Source organism: Bos javanicus, chromosome 3 (assembly GCF_032452875.1).
Source record: "Bos javanicus breed banteng chromosome 3, ARS-OSU_banteng_1.0, whole genome shotgun sequence".
NCBI classification, from domain to species: Eukaryota; Metazoa; Chordata; class Mammalia; order Artiodactyla; family Bovidae; genus Bos; species Bos javanicus.
The window spans coordinates 98,224,699-98,241,628 of record NC_083870.1 but is presented as its reverse complement, the minus strand read 5'-3'; the positions used below and the strand labels follow the sequence as shown (position 1 = coordinate 98,241,628).

Here is a 16,930-nt window from a genome sequence, read left to right as displayed (position 1 = left end):
TGCCCTGAGTTCAGGGCTGGAAAAACTATAGCCTCTTTTCCACCAATGCTTGTAAGCAACCCTAAATCAGCTCAGGCCAAGGCTGTGACCCCAAGTCCTCCAATAAAGCCCAGCACGTGGGTATCCAGGATCTGTGTCATCTGCGGCTCCTGCTCTGTCAGGTCACCTGGGGCCCACATCAGGTCCGAGTGGGCTGGTGCTCTTTCAGGGAGCAGTTGAAGGCCCTCTGGGTTCCCACCCTCTCCCCCAGGGGCCTCTTCTTCCTGACCCCCACTCCTGCCTCATTTCCTCAGCATGCTACTCCATCCTCTCACCGCCAGCACATGCCCCTGGGAGTGCAGCTGGATCACAGGGCCCTCAGGCTCAGAACTGTGTGCTCCTCTGCTTTGCAATCCCCCCGGCTTCTCAGTGTCCACAGGCCAAGCCCATTCTCCCGAGCATGTCACTTAAGGCTCATCCTCACTGTACTCTGAGGGCCGACAGCACCTGGCATCACTGAGCAGGAAGGAGACATTGCCCAGTGGCCACACAGAGGGCCTCGGGTGACCCGGACTCCTGGGTCCCTGTCCCTGCAGACTGACATCTTCTCTGGAGCCCTGTTCATCCAGATGGCCTTGGGCTGGAACCTTTACCTCTCCACAGTGACCCTGCTGGTGGTGACGGCCGTCTACACCATCACAGGTACGGCCAAGGGGAGGTCACGTCGGGTGTAGGTGCCGGGAACAGAGACACGGAGAGGTGGAATGGGAAGCTCTGGACAGCAGGGGCACAGAGGTCCAGGGAGGGACAGAGTGAAAACTGACCAGGAGAGTGAGAAAGAGAAGCATGAGGGGGAAAGAGAGAGGCAGGCAAAGATGCAGAGTCAGAGGAAAAGATGGAAAGGCACAGTGCATCAGAGAAAAGGGGAGTCGGAAAGGGAAGAAACAGGAGGAAGCAGAGCCGGCCCGAGAGAGCCAGGGAAGGAGAGACAGTAGGAGACACAGAGAAAAATGGACAGCAGGGACCTGGGTGATGAATGGGGGACTGTCACCCAGGCCAGAGTCACCACAGGCTGCTCCAGACAACAGCCACAAGCCTGCCTTCTCCTGTCTCCTCCAGAGCCCCTCACACAGGCCTGAATGCCCAAGATGTGGGCTCAGGCAGACTTCCTGCTGGCTAAGGTGTGGGGGAGTTTAAATGGGTGCTGGGGTGGGGAGGAAGGAAGGGAGGTCTCCTGGGGGAGCTGATAGCACAGCCAAGGACGGGACTTGGTATTTCACAAAAGCACAGCTGGAGGACAGAAAGAGCAGGACCTGAAGGCCCGACCATGACCAGCCTCACCTGCCGGGCGGACTGGAGGAACACGAGGGGCGGGGAAGGCAGAGGCCAGAGTCCACTGGCTGAGGGCTCCGCATGTTCTCTGGTCTCCCCAGTGTGGCTGAGCACAGGGCGGGTGCCCCGAGAGGAAGGCCCTGCTGGTGCTGACGAGCCCTCTCCTTGGGTCCCCAGGGGGCCTCACGGCCGTGATCTACACAGACACTCTGCAGACCGTGATCATGGTCGGGGGAGCCCTCGTCCTCATGTTTCTGGGTAAGGAAGAGGCCTGAGTACATCCCTGCCCCCCTAAACTCCTCTCTGATCTGGCTCTGGATGTCACCTCCATGGTCTGCAGAGCACAGAGCCATTCCCCACTTCAGGCAGGGCTCCCAAAGAACAGGATTCTCTCTACACCAAACAAGGGCTCTTGAGCCTGAGCCCCACTTTCCTCTCTCATCCCCAAGTCCCATATGAGTTCCAAGCTCAGGGATCCCACACAGGACTGGGATCTGGGAGTGGGGGTAGGTGACGAGCCCAGTGGGGCCCCAGGGCTGTTTCATTCACTGAGGTCTCTCCCTGCAGGCTTTCAGGAGGTGGGCTGGTACCCAGGCCTGGAGGAGCGGTACAGGCAGGCCCTCCCTAACGTCACAGTCCCCAACACCACCTGTCACCTCCCCCGGCCCGACGCCTTCCACATGTTCCGGGACCCTGTGCGCGGGGACCTCCCCTGGCCAGGCCTCATCTTCGGGCTCACGGTGCTGGCCACCTGGTGCTGGTGCACTGACCAGGTGATGCCCTTGCCAAGCTTGGCCAGCTCGTCACCAACTGGGAGGGCTCCTGTGGGCAAACCGCATGCGCCAATGCACAGAGGGCTGGGACTGGCTTGGGGGGATGGGTGTGGGGCACAGTCAGCGGCCATGCCAGGGCTCACCAGGGCTGAGCGGAGCCCGAGCCAGCCCAGGCGGCACGCCTGCCCTGCTGCCTTTCCAGGTCATTGTGCAGAGGTCTCTCTCCGCCAAGAGTCTGTCCCATGCCAAGGGGGGCTCCATTCTGGGGGGCTACCTGAAGATCCTGCCCATGTTCTTCATCGTCATGCCCGGCATGATCAGCCGGGCCCTGTACCCCGGTAAGAGCCAGTCCCCCTCTGGGCAATACTGGGCCAGAGCAGGGACCACACACACTATTTCTATTAAGAACACGTAGTAAATATGTTAGGTTTTGGGGGTCTGACATACAGCATGTATTTCAGTAGGAGAAACTTGTATCTGAATGTCATTTTAAAGTCTAGCTTTCTCTTTACAAGGGAAAGACAAACTGAGGCACTCATGGTGCCTTGTAATGATATTTACTATTTGTTAAAATAAAAGGCCTAAAATCTAAAGGAGTCTATCAGGCTTTGCAGGGTGGTTTGTGGTTGAGAAATTTACCAGATACCAATAAACCATAAGACCCAATATCAGCCTATTCTTGGACCCTCTAGATGCTGGTCCCTGCGAGTCACCAGTGAACATTTTTTCTATACGGTCAGAAAGCACATATTGAGCCAACCTGAGAAGGCATGGGATAATTTGGGTCTAACTACCATCACTTCTGCAGATGAGGTGGGCTGCGTGGATCCCGACGTCTGCCAAGCGATCTGTGGGGCCCGTGTGGGATGTTCTAACATTGCCTACCCCAAGCTGGTCATAGCTCTCATGCCCGTGGGTAAGTCCATCTCCCTCGCAGCATGCTTCACACCAGCTTTCCAGCAAAATCCAGAACTCACTATCCAGGATAGATTGATTGCATTAAGGATGCACATGGATGGGAAGAGAAAATGGGAACATTTACTTCCGCACCCCACTTCCTAACACACACACACACACACACACACACGTTTTCACAGCATCTGCGAGGTGCTGCTCTGTGCCCTGGCTCTGGAGAGGCAGGGATAAAAAGCAGGACTCTGTGCAGTCTCCAGGGTAGAGGCACAATGCAACGTGACCAGCATGAGACTCAGTGGGGATGAGGGACCCATATGAAGGCACCTGACCCACTTTGGGGAATGTGAAGGAAGGTTTTCCAGAGGAGAGGACATAGAGCTTAGTCCCAGGGGACATCTTAGGCAGACAAAGGGGGAGGGGCGTGGGAAATGTTATTATGGGGAGGAGGGCTGCATGTGCAAAGGCCCAGGGTTGCGAGAGAGCGTGAAGTTTGAACTGAAAATTGCCAGTGTGGACTCAGATGCAGCAGGAATGAAGATCACCTTTGTGGGGAGGACATGGTGGCCATGTGTAGCATGGCCTTTACTCTGAGGGCAGTGGAGGGTCACGGGGGTTTCAGGCCAGCATGCATGATTAGGGGCTTCCCTAGTAGCTCAGACGGTAAAGCATCTGCCTGCAATGCAGGAGACCTGGGTTCGGTCCCTGGGTCGGGAAGATCCCCTGGAGAAGGAAATAGCAACCCACTCCAGTATTCTTGCCTGGAGAATTCCATGGACAGAGAAGCCTGGTAGGTTATAGTCCATGGAGTCACAGAGAATCGGACACGACTAAGTGACTAACACACACATACGTTATGATCAGATGTGTGCTTTAGAAGGATCACTCTACATGGAGGGTTCAGCTTAGGGGGAGGCAGGGAGATGATTACTAAGGGATTTCCAGTGGTCCAGGTTGTCATGGGGGCTTGGCTAGGGTCAGTGGCTTTAGGGATAGACAGAAAGGGTTTAGTTTACATTTGTGAGAAAGAATTGGCAAGACTCGATGACTGGTCACATTTCAGAGACAAGAAAGACAGAGAGATCCAAAGAGGGCTCGCAGGTCTTGAGTTTATAGTAATATTGAGACTGGGGACACAGAAAAAAAGGCAGGTTTATGGAGGAAAGTCAAGTTATTCCCTCCCTCCAGTAGAAACAGTGGAGGTGAAATGAATGTAACAAATAGTGGAGGTGGGTGGAGGCCCAGCTATGATGGGGCAGACGCAGAGGGACCGGATGCGAGAGGTGGGAAGGAGGTAGAGGAAGAGGTCTGGGATAACTTGGAGGTGTCCGCTTAGAGACCAGAATTTATCATTAACCAACAGAAGAAGCAGGGGCCCCAGAGGAGATGCTGTCCTAGATCCGGGACACCTTGAGCCTTCTAGGGAGGCATGCGGGGGGTGGTTAAATATTCAGACTGAGGGGAAGGAGGACTAAGGTGGATCTGGCCAGAGAGTCATGTTTCTAGATGCTTCCTCATCAGAATCATACAGATCAGATATCAGCAGGCCCCACCCTCCCTTGTTACAGGTGTAAAACAGGCCCAGAAAGGATCAGGACTGGTCCAAAGATCACACAGCTAGGTACTTGCAGAATCAGGAAACAAACCCATGGCTTCTGAACGTGGGAAACAGTAAGGAGTTTTCTCAAAAAACTAAAAGTAGAACGACCGTCAGACCCCACAGTTCCACTCCTGGGCGTATATGCCAAAAACCCAAATACTAATTCTAAAAGATACATGCACTCCATTGTTCATAGTAGCACGAGTTATAATTGCCAGGATAAGGAAGTAAACTAAATGTCCATCAACAAATGAATGGATAAAGATGGTATGCACACACACACAGACACACAAATGGAATACTACTCAGCCGTAAGAAAGAACAAAGTTTTGCTATTTATAGCACCATGGATGACCTCGGAGGGCATTATACTAAGCGAAATAAGTCAGAGAGAGAAAGACAGATGTGGTATATTATCACTTGTATGTGGAATCTAAAAAAACAAACTAGTGAATATAACAAAAAAGAAGCAGATTCATAGATACAGATAAGGAACTAGTGGTTCCTGAGAATGGGGGACCCTGCGGTGGGGAACTGAAAGATGCAAATTACTGGGTATAAGATAGGCTCAAAGATGCAGTGTACAACACAGGGAATATGACCAATATTTTTTAGTAACTGTAAATGGGAACTAACCTTTAAAGTTTGCATTACAAATTAAAATAAATAAAATAAAAATTTTAAAAAGCTCAGAGCTTTCTGCTGCCCAGGCTGGCGCTTTAGCCTGGCACCATAGTGTCCATGATAAAGGTACAAAACACTGAAAAAAACTCAATAATTAATCATCACCCTTCTCCCAACCAGGGTCCACTAACCGTGTCTACAGGTTTAAAACCCAGATTGAGATGGCCAAGCTGAAGAGAACCTTAAAGGTCACCTGGTCCCACATCCTTTAATGTTCAGATGAGGAAACTGAGGCTCAGGGAGGAGAGATGACTTGGCCACGGCCGCAGAGGAAGGCAGAGGCACAGGGTGGCTGGGACCAGCCTCTAGTTCTATGAGTTTCCTGGGTTCCTGGAAGGGCACCTCATTCAATACCTCTGCCATCCCTTCTCCTCTGAGCTCCTGACTCTGCTGGACGCTGGTAGCCTCTATAGCCCCTGGCAGATCGGCTTTCACCGGCCAGCGGTCCACAGACACCTCGTCTCTCCCCAGGTCTGCGGGGCCTGATGATCGCGGTGATCATGGCCGCCCTCATGAGCTCACTCACCTCCATCTTCAACAGCAGCAGCACCCTGTTCGCCATTGACGTGTGGCAGCGCTTCCGCAAGAACGCAACAGAACAGGAGCTGATGGTGGTGGGCAGGTGCGCAGGCCCATCCTTCCTGGGTCCTCTCCCTGTAGGCAGAGGTCTTTCCCCCTGCCCCCTGCCCCGGGTTACCCCAAGGAGATGTGGCTGGGTCTAGACCCTGCCCCGGCAGCCAGAGCACCTGGGACCTAGGGCCACCTTTCTCTCTGACATGGGTAAGTTCTTCCCCAACTCTGGACCATTTACCTCCCTCCAGATAAGGAGAAAAAAAGTCTCTTCCATGCCTGCCTGTTCAACTTTATCTTGGAACTGATCAAAAGGGTAAATGAGAGCAGCTGACAAAGCATTTAATCAGTCAAAGATGCACTGTATTGATGGGAAGGAGTTAGCAAGCAGCTCACCCCCAGTGTCTCCCAGACCAGCTCTGGCTGTCACCCCAGGATACCAGAAAGACTCAGTCTCAGCAGGCATCCTGCATCATACTTTTGTGCTGGGGATGCAGGGATGATTTATATGGTCCTGCCCCGAGGATGCACACAGTTTAAGAGAAAGGCAGAAACACAGGTAATGCAGTGAGGGGCATGGGTGGATGGAGATGTTCATAGAAAGTTTGTCTCCAAAGGATGCAGAGCTCAGCTGAAAATTTTGAACCTTATCTCATAGGTATTCATTTTATGGTTTTCAAGACATAACTTGGTGGCTATTTTTACTTTTTCTCCCTAGGTTGGGGATTTATAGTTTACATAAAGTTAAGAGGACCTTTCCGAAATCTTTGCTTCATAATTTAAGGTTCTATAACTCAAGTTTCTGAATGTTCCTTCTCCCTTCTGGTAGATGGTACTTGAGTTTAGATAACTTACTCTTGTCCCTCTCCTTACCTTTGCCCTCACTGTTTCTTCCATCACGATGCCTCCTGCCCACGGCTGCCTAAGGGACCCCCTCATGCCCACTCATCTGTGCACCCCCAGCTCTACGCCCAGGGGCTGACCATTGAAGGACCTGAGTGCAGGACAGATTTTTACAAATGGGTGGAGCATGAGAGGGGAGTGAATGGCAGGAAGGCCATTAGGTAACTGCTGCTCTACTGGGGCCAGAAAGAGAGAATGGGAGGGAAAGGTGAGGAGAGGACAGAATCCTTTTCTCTCTGCCCACCTGCCAAGTTTTACAGCAATCAGTGGGGATTGGGCGCCATCTCCTGGCAATATTCACTATTGCACCCAACACACCCAAGAACAGTTTTTCAACAGAGGCCCTTTACTGAGGTGTATAAAGGAGAAAGGTATGGATTTCTTTCTGAAAGCAGGTGGTCCATACACCCCCTTCAAGGGATCTAATTTTTAAATTCTTGAGTTTTATTTGGGTTCTATAATTCTAATGTTCTGGGATTTTACGAAAATAAATTTCTGTAATCTTTGCATCTGTGATCCTGGCCTTCTATCCGTCTCTGATTCAGCGGCCACGCGTCCCTCTCTCCCTTCCTGGTTCCCATTCACCCCCTGCTGTGCTGCCCTGAGCACTCCTCACAGTGCCCTGTGCTCTCCTGCAGAGTGTTTGTGGTGTTCCTGGTCGTCATCAGCATCCTCTGGATCCCCATCATCCAAAGCTCCAACAGCGGGCAGCTCTTCGACTACATCCAGTCTGTCACCAGCTACCTGGCCCCGCCCATCACTGCCCTCTTCCTGCTGGCCATCTTCTGCAAGAGGGTCACAGAGCCTGTGAGTACAGAGCACACCTGTCTCTCCCAGAACGTCAGAGGGTCAGGAGAGCCACTCGGTCCATAACCTGACTGCCCTCTCCAGGCTTCCATCTCCCCGTCCACGTCGACAGGTCGAGATTTATTCATTCCCTCAACAAATATCACTCCCATTATGGAGGCTCTGGGGATGCAATGGTGTACAAAGTTCACGTCTGCCACCACTGAGCCAGAGGGAGGAGAGATAATTCAACATGTGATAACAGCAAAGTCGGATGGCTTCCCAGGTGGTGGGAGCAGTAAGGAATCTGCCTGCCAGTGCAGGAGATGAGAGAGATGCAGATTCAGTCCCTGGGTCAGGAAGATTCTGTGAAGTAGGAAATGGCAACCTGCTCCAGTATTCTTGCCTGGACAATTCCATAAACAACAGAGCCTGGTGGGCTACAGTCCATGGGGCCACAAAGAGTCAGACACAACCGAGCAATAAAAAAATATACACAAGTAGGATGGCTGCTAGGGGAGCAAAAAGCAGGAGCACCTAACCTATGGGACGCCTGGGAGGGGGGTCACAAAGTGACATCTGAGCTGAGATCTGAAGGATGAATGGGAGAGGAAAGAGTGTCCCAGACAGAAGGGTCAGTGTGTGTAAAAGCCCATGGGGACAGGAAGATCTCTAACACTGCTGCTGCTGCTGTTAAGTCAATTCAGTCGTGTCCGACTCTGTGCGACCCCAGAGACAGCAGCCCACCAGGCTCCTCTGTCCATGGGATTCTCCAGGCAAGAATACTGGAGTGGGTTACCATTTCTTCCTCCAATGCATGAAAGTGAAAAGTCAAAGTGAAGTCGCTCAGTCGTGTCCGATTCCTAGCGACCCCTTGGACTGCAGCCCACCAGGCTCCTCTGTCCATGGGATTCTCCAGGCAAGAGTACTGGAGTGGGGTGCCATTGCCTTCTCTAACACTGTAAGGTTCTAAATGTCAGCAAATTTACAGCAAAGAGGATGATGAAACAAAGTGTGAGCTTACAGGGGTGCATGTGTGCCATTCATGGAGCTGCACTGAAATCTAACAGGTCCTGGGAGGTACCGGGAGGGTGACCTTGGTCACTCCCTGGGATAGCCTGGAAAAGAGAGCCCCAAATCCATTGGCTGTACCTTGGGGGAGGTAAGAAACGTTGAGACATGACTGCCCAGGACCATGTGAGAGCCCAGGGTCATCAGGAAGGAGACCACAGAGCCCCCCACCCTCAGTGGGGTAGCTAAGCCAGGCCTCTGCTGGGTCTGCTGTTTGCAGAGCTCAAGGCCCCCTGCTGATAACCAGCATGCACACTGGGACTCTGCTGCGTTCTGGAGGTTTCTATTCATTCCAGAATTTTTGAAACTGGGCCAGCATCTCATATTGTGCAAATAAAAGCCTTCTAACCCTTATACCTGGGAAACAGGTGTAGGTTAGGGCCCAACAGTGCTACAGAGAAGATATGAAATTGAGCTTTTCTTTAAAGAAGGAAGTGCTCTGATTCTGATTTATTATGACAGGAATTTGGGGAGGAAGATCCTGGTTTTCCCCACTGATTACAAAGATTCCATTCTAGTTGAACATTAAACATCTATCCTTAGTACTTAGTAATTTGCTTATCGCTGCTCGTGAGTGAGGTCAAGTCACTGCTTTGGTCATTGTTCCACTGTGGAGCCTGGCCTGTCTGGTTCTGGAGCCCAGGTCCTTTCCAGTGTATCACTCTGCCTGCTTTAGGATAAGACAGCACCTCAGCATTCATGGGAGAAGGCAATGGCACCCCACTCCAGTACTCTTGCCTGGCAAATCCCATGGACGGAGGAGCCTGGTAGGCTGCAGTCCATGGGGTCGCTAGGAGTCGGACACTACTGAGCGACTTTACTTTCACTTTTCACTTTCATGCATTGGAGAAGGAAATGGCAACCCACTCCAGTGTTCTTGCCTGGAGAATCCCAGGGATGGGGGAGCCTGGTGGGCTGCCGTCTGTGGGGTCGCACAGAGTCGGACATGACTGAAATGACTTAGCAGCAATAGCAGCATTCATGGGGAACTCACTCAGGCAGGCTTGCACACACTGTGACAACCTGTGGCTTTTAGCTTCTGAGGCTCTCCCACCTGGATCCCACCCCTGGTGTGCCCTCTCTCTGCAGGGAGCCTTCTGGGGCCTCCTGTTTGGCCTGGTGGTGGGGCTTCTTCGCATGATCCTGGAGTTCTGCTACCCAGCCCCAGCCTGCGGGGAGGAGGACCGCAGGCCAGCCGTGCTCAAGGACTTCCACTACCTCTACTTCGCACTCCTCCTCTGTGGGCTCACCGCCATCGTCATCGTTGCTGTCAGCCTCTGCACAGCTCCCATCCCTGAGGAAAAGGCAAGTGGAGTGCTTGGAGTGAGGCCCCCATGCTCCCCTTCCCCAGTGCCTAGAATTCCACCATTGACTTTCACTCTACTGGGTTGCGGTCACAGATGTCTTAGGGATGGTGAGCTCCTTGTGCTGTTAATTCCCAAGTGAAAAGTAATTCATTCAATTGGAAAATTATTCAGCGGGCACCTACTCTGGGCCAGGCCCTGTCCTGGGCTTACAAAGATGAACGGTCCCTGCCAGCCACTGTCCATGGGAAGTGGGGGGCAGGGGGAGGAGGAAAGGAAGACCTCAACACCGCCAACAGTTACTCTACCAGGAGAAAGCACAGAGGACCAAGCTCAGAGGGAGCAGTCGAGAGTAGGAGAGGCAGGCGCCCCTGGGGGAGGGGAAGGGTGGTCTGACAAGGCCACTTTGAGTTGGACCTTGAAGAAACCAATCTATGAAAAAATAAACAATCTAGCAAAGTAAGAGCTCAGCGTGAAACCCTCACAGCTCCCATGCTGATGGATTTACCAGTCCCCAGACATGGACAGGGAGGCCTGGCGTGCTGTGATTCATGGGGTCGCAAAGAGTTGGACGCGACTGAGCGACTGGACTGAACTGAGACAGGGATGCTCTGTCTTTTGAAACTTTGTTTTCTTTAGAGCAAAAGGGCATTAGTTCGCTCAGGCTGCCATAACAAAGTACAACATACTGAGTGACTTCAACGATAGAAATTATTTTCCTGCAGGTCTGCAGGCCAGAAGTCAAGGTGTCAGCAGGGTTATTTCCTCCAGGGCCTCTCTCCTTGGCTCATAAATGGCCATCTTCCCTCTGTCTTCATGTGGGCTTTTACCTATGTCTGCCTGCGTCCTAATCTCCTTTCTAAGGACACCAGTCACGTTGGATTGGAGTTCACTCATCAGACTTCATTTAACCTTAATCACTTCTTTAAAGAGGAGCTTCCCAGGTGGTGTTAGTGGTAAACAATCCACCTGCCAGTGCAAGAGACCTGAGAGATGTGGGTTCAACCCCCAGGTCGGAAAACTCCCCCGAAGGAGGGCATGGCAACCCACTCCAGTAATCTTGCCTGGAGAATCCCATGGACAGAGGAGCCTGGTGGGCTACCATCCATGGGGTCACAAAGAGTCAGACACAATTGAAAGGACTTAGCACACACCGCTTTAAAGAACCTATCTCCAAATACAGTTACACTGTGAAGTAGGGGGTGATTAAGACTTCAGCATGTGAATTTGGCGGGAACAGTATTCTGCCCGTAACAGAGCCCATGCCAAAAGTTGGTCCCTGACACACTGGGTGGAAATAATAACACTCCTTACCTTTAGAGTTGGCAAAACAATCTAGACCTTTGGTGTAATGAAATCCTACAAACAAGCAGCATCTTCACAGATGAGCCGAGAGGTTGACTTCCCCAGGGGACTCACTCCAGAAATGATCTCCGCCCACTCCTTGATCCTGCAGCTTCCCCACTGTCTGCTGTCTCATTCCGCACCAAAATCCTTCCCAATGAAAAATCTCCTCCCTGGCTCCTGGTCTCCTCCAGATACAGTTGTCTCCCTCTCTGAGCCTCAGCAGAAAACTGTGAAGAATGGTCTCCATCCCCAGCCTCCGCTTCCCTCTCATCTACTTCCCATCCCACTGCCATCTGGCTGGCGTCCCACTGCCCTCTGGCGTCGCTCATGCCAAGATGCCCAACAACCTTGTAACTAAAAATCAATGGCCACTTCCCCATCCTCACCTTAAGTGGATTCTGAGAAGAACCAGATATCACTGCCAACATGCTGCATCCTGGAGACCTCTTTTCTGCTCATTGTATTTTTTTCCTGCCAGCTGACTGCCCCTCTGCCATCGTCATGGGGTTTTCTTCCTGCTCCTTAAATATTGTTGTTCCTTGTGTGAGCCGTCATTTCCTCTCTCCCCTGCCTGCTTACTCAGTTGTCATAGCCTGCAGAGCTCACTCCTTAACCTTGACACTGCCCCCTCCTGTGACGTCTGGCTGTTCCTTTTTTCTTGTTTCACTTGCACAGCCGGCTCTAGGCTGAATCCCATCAGTTCACTCCAGGAGATCTTTCTAAAGCTAGAACTCAACCTCTTTGCTCTGCCTCTGTCTTCCGTGACTCTCCACTGCCGGCCAGTTTCATTTACCGTCAGCTCCTCCACCTGACCACAGAAATTGCTACGTGGGGCATGAAGAAAAGTTACATGGATCAAAATAGCCTGGAGTTAAAACTTCCCTTAGGGTCCTCCCCACCATTCTATGCAAAACAAAGAACTCTCTCACCTGAAGGAAAAAAAAAAAAAAAAGGACATTAAGGTTGATTACGCCCAGCTCCCAGCTGATTCAGCCTCTGGCCGATCTCCAGAATTTCTTGCCCCAGCCGTTTAAGAGATAACTACTCCGAACAACCTTGGAAAATAACAGGCCCCCTTAAGACAGTAGATTTCCACATATATGCCTATATACACTTACTCTTTTCTTGGGTTAGCGCAGCAGCTCACTAATCTGACTACTGCCCCTTCTCACCTCATTAAGGTGATCTGTTCCTGTAAAGTGCCGGTCTATTTCCGAACCTCGCCTTCTCTAACTCCCTTACCCTACAGGGCACCTGTCTGCCTGTCCCCAGTCTTGCTTCTCCCTGTCTGTGAGCTCTGGGAGGTCAGGGGCCCAGCCTGATCCGCTGAGATTTTGGCCCCCCGAAGGAGGCCTGCGTGGAGCAGGTGCAAGGAGTTCAGGTTTTCAAAGGGCGGGTGAGTCAGGTCTCAGAGCCCGACCTCCTCCAGCCGCGAGCTCCTTCTTGTTCTCCACAAGGCTCTGCCGGCCTCCCAGGAACAGGGTCCTCTCTTCTTACAGTCCGACTGCCCTCCAAAAGCACCTGAGCTGAGACTGTTTGCTTTCCCTCCAGCTGGCTCGTCTGACTTGGTGGACGCGGCATCACCCTCTCTCTGAGCTGGAGAAGGAGCCCCCTGAGAGTACAGCGGGGACAGCGGAGGTGGCCTCTGGGGAGGGCCCCACAGGGGCCAGAGGAGCAGAAGACCCCGGCCAGGGCCAGGAGCAGCCTGGAGGTAGGCTGAGGGCATATGGGGTGGAGGGGAGCGATGGAGACAGACACCAAGTCGTGGGTCCTCAAAGACCCCATTTGGGAGTTCACTGGGATGGGGTCTCTAAGGGAATCCTCAAAATATCACCCTTCCTCTTCCCAGATGACTACTGATATTAAACGAGTAAGGCAGATGGGAGCCAAAATATTGCCCTCATTACTGTGAAAGTGCAGGTGTAGGATCTGGTTTATACCACAGGGCAGTGTGCTTCCTAATGCTGAGCCACTGGGTCCTCGGTCGCTCTGAACTGGGAGGAGCTCCATTACCCTCACCCCCAACACCCCCGCCCCTGGAGATGAATCTGCTATACAACAGTTTGGGGTTTCAGCATGAGGCCCTAGCTCAGCACTCCGCCTGCGGCTTGCACCAGGGCTAAGCTGACCTGCCTCTGCCCCTTCTGTGCGCCTCGCTCCTTTCCTGGGTTTCTCACCATCTCTCCCCCGGCCCTGCTCTCTCATCATCTCCTTTCTCCCACCTGTGCTCTGCTGCTCCCCTGCCTCCCTCCCCTCTGACTCCTGTCCCTCAGCCCCACGCAGGTCCTGGGGACAGTGGCTCTGGCGGTGGCTCTGCGGACTCTCGGGAGTCCCGGAGCAAGCGCTGAGCCCTGTCGAGAAGGCTGCCCTGGAACAGAAACTGACCAGCATCGCGGAGGAGCCGCTCTGGAGGAGCGTCTGCAACATTAACGCTGTGCTGCTGCTGGCCGTCAATGTCTTCCTTTGGGGCTATTTTGCATGACTCCGCAGGCCTGGCTTCGGCCCAGGCAGGTTCAGCACTTCCATTTGGCCCAGGCAGGTTCAGCACTGCCAGGCTTGGCCGGCTGCAGACAGGCTTTCCTCCAGCCTCGCTGTCCACACGGAACCCTGAGATTGAGACTGCGGGGGGCCCTGACAAGTACCCCGGCCAGGCTGCACACTGAGGAGAGGAGCCAGGAGGCCCAGAGAGGGCGCTTGGTCTGCTCAGGACACACAGCAGGCCTTGCACTGGGTCTCGGGCTCCAGCTCTCTCCACCTCAGAACCTTTCACTCCTACCTCAGAAACAGTTTTCTCTCCTCTGGTGAGTCTGTTCAGGAGCTTTTACTCTACATGTGTCATGAGTGGCAAGAAAGTTGCAAAAATCCTCCCGTGTCTTTGCTCGCCCTTATTCTTTCCTTGTCCACCATTTCCCCCCTTTACCCTCTGTCTCCCAATCCCCGCTCATCCATTTCCAGCCGGAACCTCCCCAGGGCTTTATACTCTCATTGGCAGCTCTGCAGTGGTGGCTGTCAGACTGGAAGGAGGGACGGACCAGGTGGAGGGTAAGCAAGGTGGCAGCTGGCATTGGGGCAGGGAGCTCTTCTTGGTACACTCAGATCTCCCAGCTTCCTACTCTCACATCCAAACGTGCACCAAGTCTCCAGCCCTTGAGGGACTTGGAGGCCAGCTGGAGAGAAAGGGCTTGTTGGAGACAAGAGAGATGAAGACCGGCTGCTTGGTGCTATGAGTAAGCCTGGCAGAGGGGCAGCGAAGACTACCTAGGAGCCCCTGCAGCTGTGCCTCTGCCCTCTCCCTCTGCCTGCCAGGCATCCAGCTACCCTGGAAAAAACCACGACCTTGCCTGGATGTCCCTCCTCCAGGAAGCTGCCTGATGCCCACAAATGGATCAAAGTCCCATTCCTGCTCCCACACCCGCTGGACCTGCTTCTGTGACAGTGCTGATCACAGGACTGTGAGATTTGGCTCCCAGACCAGACAGCACTCCAAGGGGCAGGGTCCAAGTGACTTTGTACCCAGAAAGTAACAGGCGTTGCATTAGTAACAGTAAACCTTGGATGGTAATTCTACAAAGTCCTGGCTGGGTGGGGAGCTGGGGGTGGCGAAGAATCTATTTCAGTTGGAGTTTACACTGAGTCTCAGATGTCTATAATGAAACCACGGCCCTGTCCCATTGCCAGAGACACCCATGAGAATGTCCCTTCCTTCTTTTGTCTTTGTCCAGGCTGTCCCTACTCTCATGGGATACATTTTAATGCTGACTTTGATCATCACTTTATGTTAATCACTCATCATAATTGAATACAAATAAAATTACTGTTTTGAGGGCTTCAATGCATCTGTGTATATGAATACCTCTTGTAGCTGCTGCCTCTACATTTCTGTGCACCTCAACCTTTTCCCATTCTGTGTCACCTCCCATGTCTATGCTATCCTTACTGATCATCAGGACCCTTTCTGGGCACTCAGCTGTTTCCCCCAATTTCCCTCAAACCGTCTACATAAGGCATTTATGTGCAACCGATTATACTGAAGGTTTGGGGAGGGGAAGAGCTGTAAGCTACAGAAGCACAATTTAAAATTAAATATTGAACATCTCCATTTCTCAGAGCTCTTCAGCCTGCTCTGAGGACTTCCCATGGGTCTCGCCAAGTCCAGCCTCCGGCTACTCGCTGTGGTCCCCAGCTCCCTCTCCCAGCAGCTTCTCTCACGTATCCCTCTCCTCTTTTCTCTTTCGAGGACCTCTTCCTCAGTTCCCCCTGCCTTTGTTATACTGAGTCTCATCTGAACTCCAGATCTATAGAGAAATAGATTCATGAGCACACTGTTAACCATGGTCAGACAGCAGGAAGGGTGGTTCATTCTACTTCTCTACCCTCTGTGCCTGGTTAATTCCTACTCATTGCTCACATCTCAACATGAAAGTCATGTCCTTCCAAAGGGAAGTTATGTCATCCCAGGCACCATCTCAACTTGGCCACCTGCATCCCAGAGCAGGTGAGTCCCCAGTATCCAGCATGTAGTCTCATGGTTCCAACTTTACCTTTAAAGAAAGTGTCAGAGTAACATATTTGCATAATTACTACATTTACACTTATCTCGTCCCCTAGATTGTAAAGTCCCCATCACCTAGGAAGTTCCCTGGTCCATGTTAGGTGTTAAAAAAATGTAAGTAAAACAATGAATGGATGAGTGAAAGAGCATCCTTCCCAGAGGAAATCAAATATTCAAAATAGAGGTGGGGAAACTCATGACATAATTAGGAAAGGGAAAGTAGTTTAAAATGTCTGGACTGGAGGGAAAACTGGGCAGGACCGCCGCTAATCCACATGGCTTCTCTGTGCTGCAAGCAAGCCAAAGGCCCCCTTCCTTCTTGTATCTGAGACTCTTCACCAGGGCTCACAGGTGTGGCCAGAGCCAAGCTGCATCATCTCTGCCCCCACATGGCCCTTGGCCTGGTGCATTTGTGCAGGATGCCCACACATCTAGGAGTAGCAGCCCCACAATGTTGGGGAATGGCTGGGGAGGTAAGGGGGGTTAGTCCCGGGAGGTGGAGTCCTGCTGAACTTGGGACTTCATCATACCTGGATTATTGCACCAGTCAGAATGCTGTTATCTCTTCTCAGTCTCTCTTCCTCTGATTCACCCTGTGCATGATGGTGAGAGTGACCTTTGTAAAATGCAAATCTTGAGTCATTTACCTGCTTAAGATTCTTTGCAGACAGTGTTTCCTAGCCTGGCATGAGGCCTTACCAAAACTGCCAGAAATAGTCCCAGAGTTCAGTGCTTGGGCCCCTTTCTCTACCCCAGCCAAAGAGAGTAGGGACTTGGAAGCCTGACCTTCTGAACCAAATCCCAGCTATGCCACTTGCCAACTGTAAGATATTGGGATAGCCGCTAATCTCTGTCTTCATTTCCAGTCTACAAAATGCAGATAGTAATTGCAGATACTTCATTGAGTTTTTCGGAGAAGGCAATGGCACCCCACTCCAGTACTCTTGCCTGGAAAATCCCATAGGCGGAGGAGCTTGGTAGGCTGCAGTCCATGGGGTCTCGAAGAGTTGGACACGACTGAGTGACTTCACTTTCACTTTTCATTTTCATGCACTGGAGAAGGAAATGGCAACCCACTCCAGTGTTCTTGCCTGGAGGATCCCAGGGACGGGGGAGC

At 52.2% G+C, this 16,930-nt stretch overlaps 1 protein-coding gene across 4 annotated transcripts in view; it reads left to right on the top strand.

The window, feature by feature from the left end:
• SLC5A9 (solute carrier family 5 member 9) overlaps positions 1 to 15,094 on the top strand; it is a 30,025-nt gene extending 14,931 nt beyond the window's left edge. For 2 of the 4 annotated variants that reach the window (XM_061412048.1, XM_061412049.1), the window contains 10 exons: positions 576 to 681; positions 1,489 to 1,569; positions 1,879 to 2,084; positions 2,287 to 2,422; positions 2,893 to 3,000; positions 5,752 to 5,902; positions 7,392 to 7,560; positions 9,700 to 9,915; positions 12,813 to 12,972; positions 14,568 to 15,094. In XM_061412048.1, coding sequence (XP_061268032.1) covers positions 576 to 681; positions 1,489 to 1,569; positions 1,879 to 2,084; positions 2,287 to 2,422; positions 2,893 to 3,000; positions 5,752 to 5,902; positions 7,392 to 7,560; positions 9,700 to 9,915; positions 12,813 to 12,972; positions 14,568 to 14,785 — 1,551 coding nt within the window. In that variant the 3' untranslated portion in view covers positions 14,786 to 15,094. Of the gene's footprint in view, positions 1 to 575; positions 682 to 1,488; positions 1,570 to 1,878; positions 2,085 to 2,286; positions 2,423 to 2,892; positions 3,001 to 5,751; positions 5,903 to 7,391; positions 7,561 to 9,699; positions 9,916 to 12,812; positions 12,973 to 13,534; positions 13,770 to 14,567 lie in introns of those variants that run through there. The other 2 variants (XM_061412050.1, XM_061412051.1) reach the window with 1 other exon arrangement.
• The last annotated feature ends 1,836 nt before the right edge of the window (positions 15,095 to 16,930 follow it).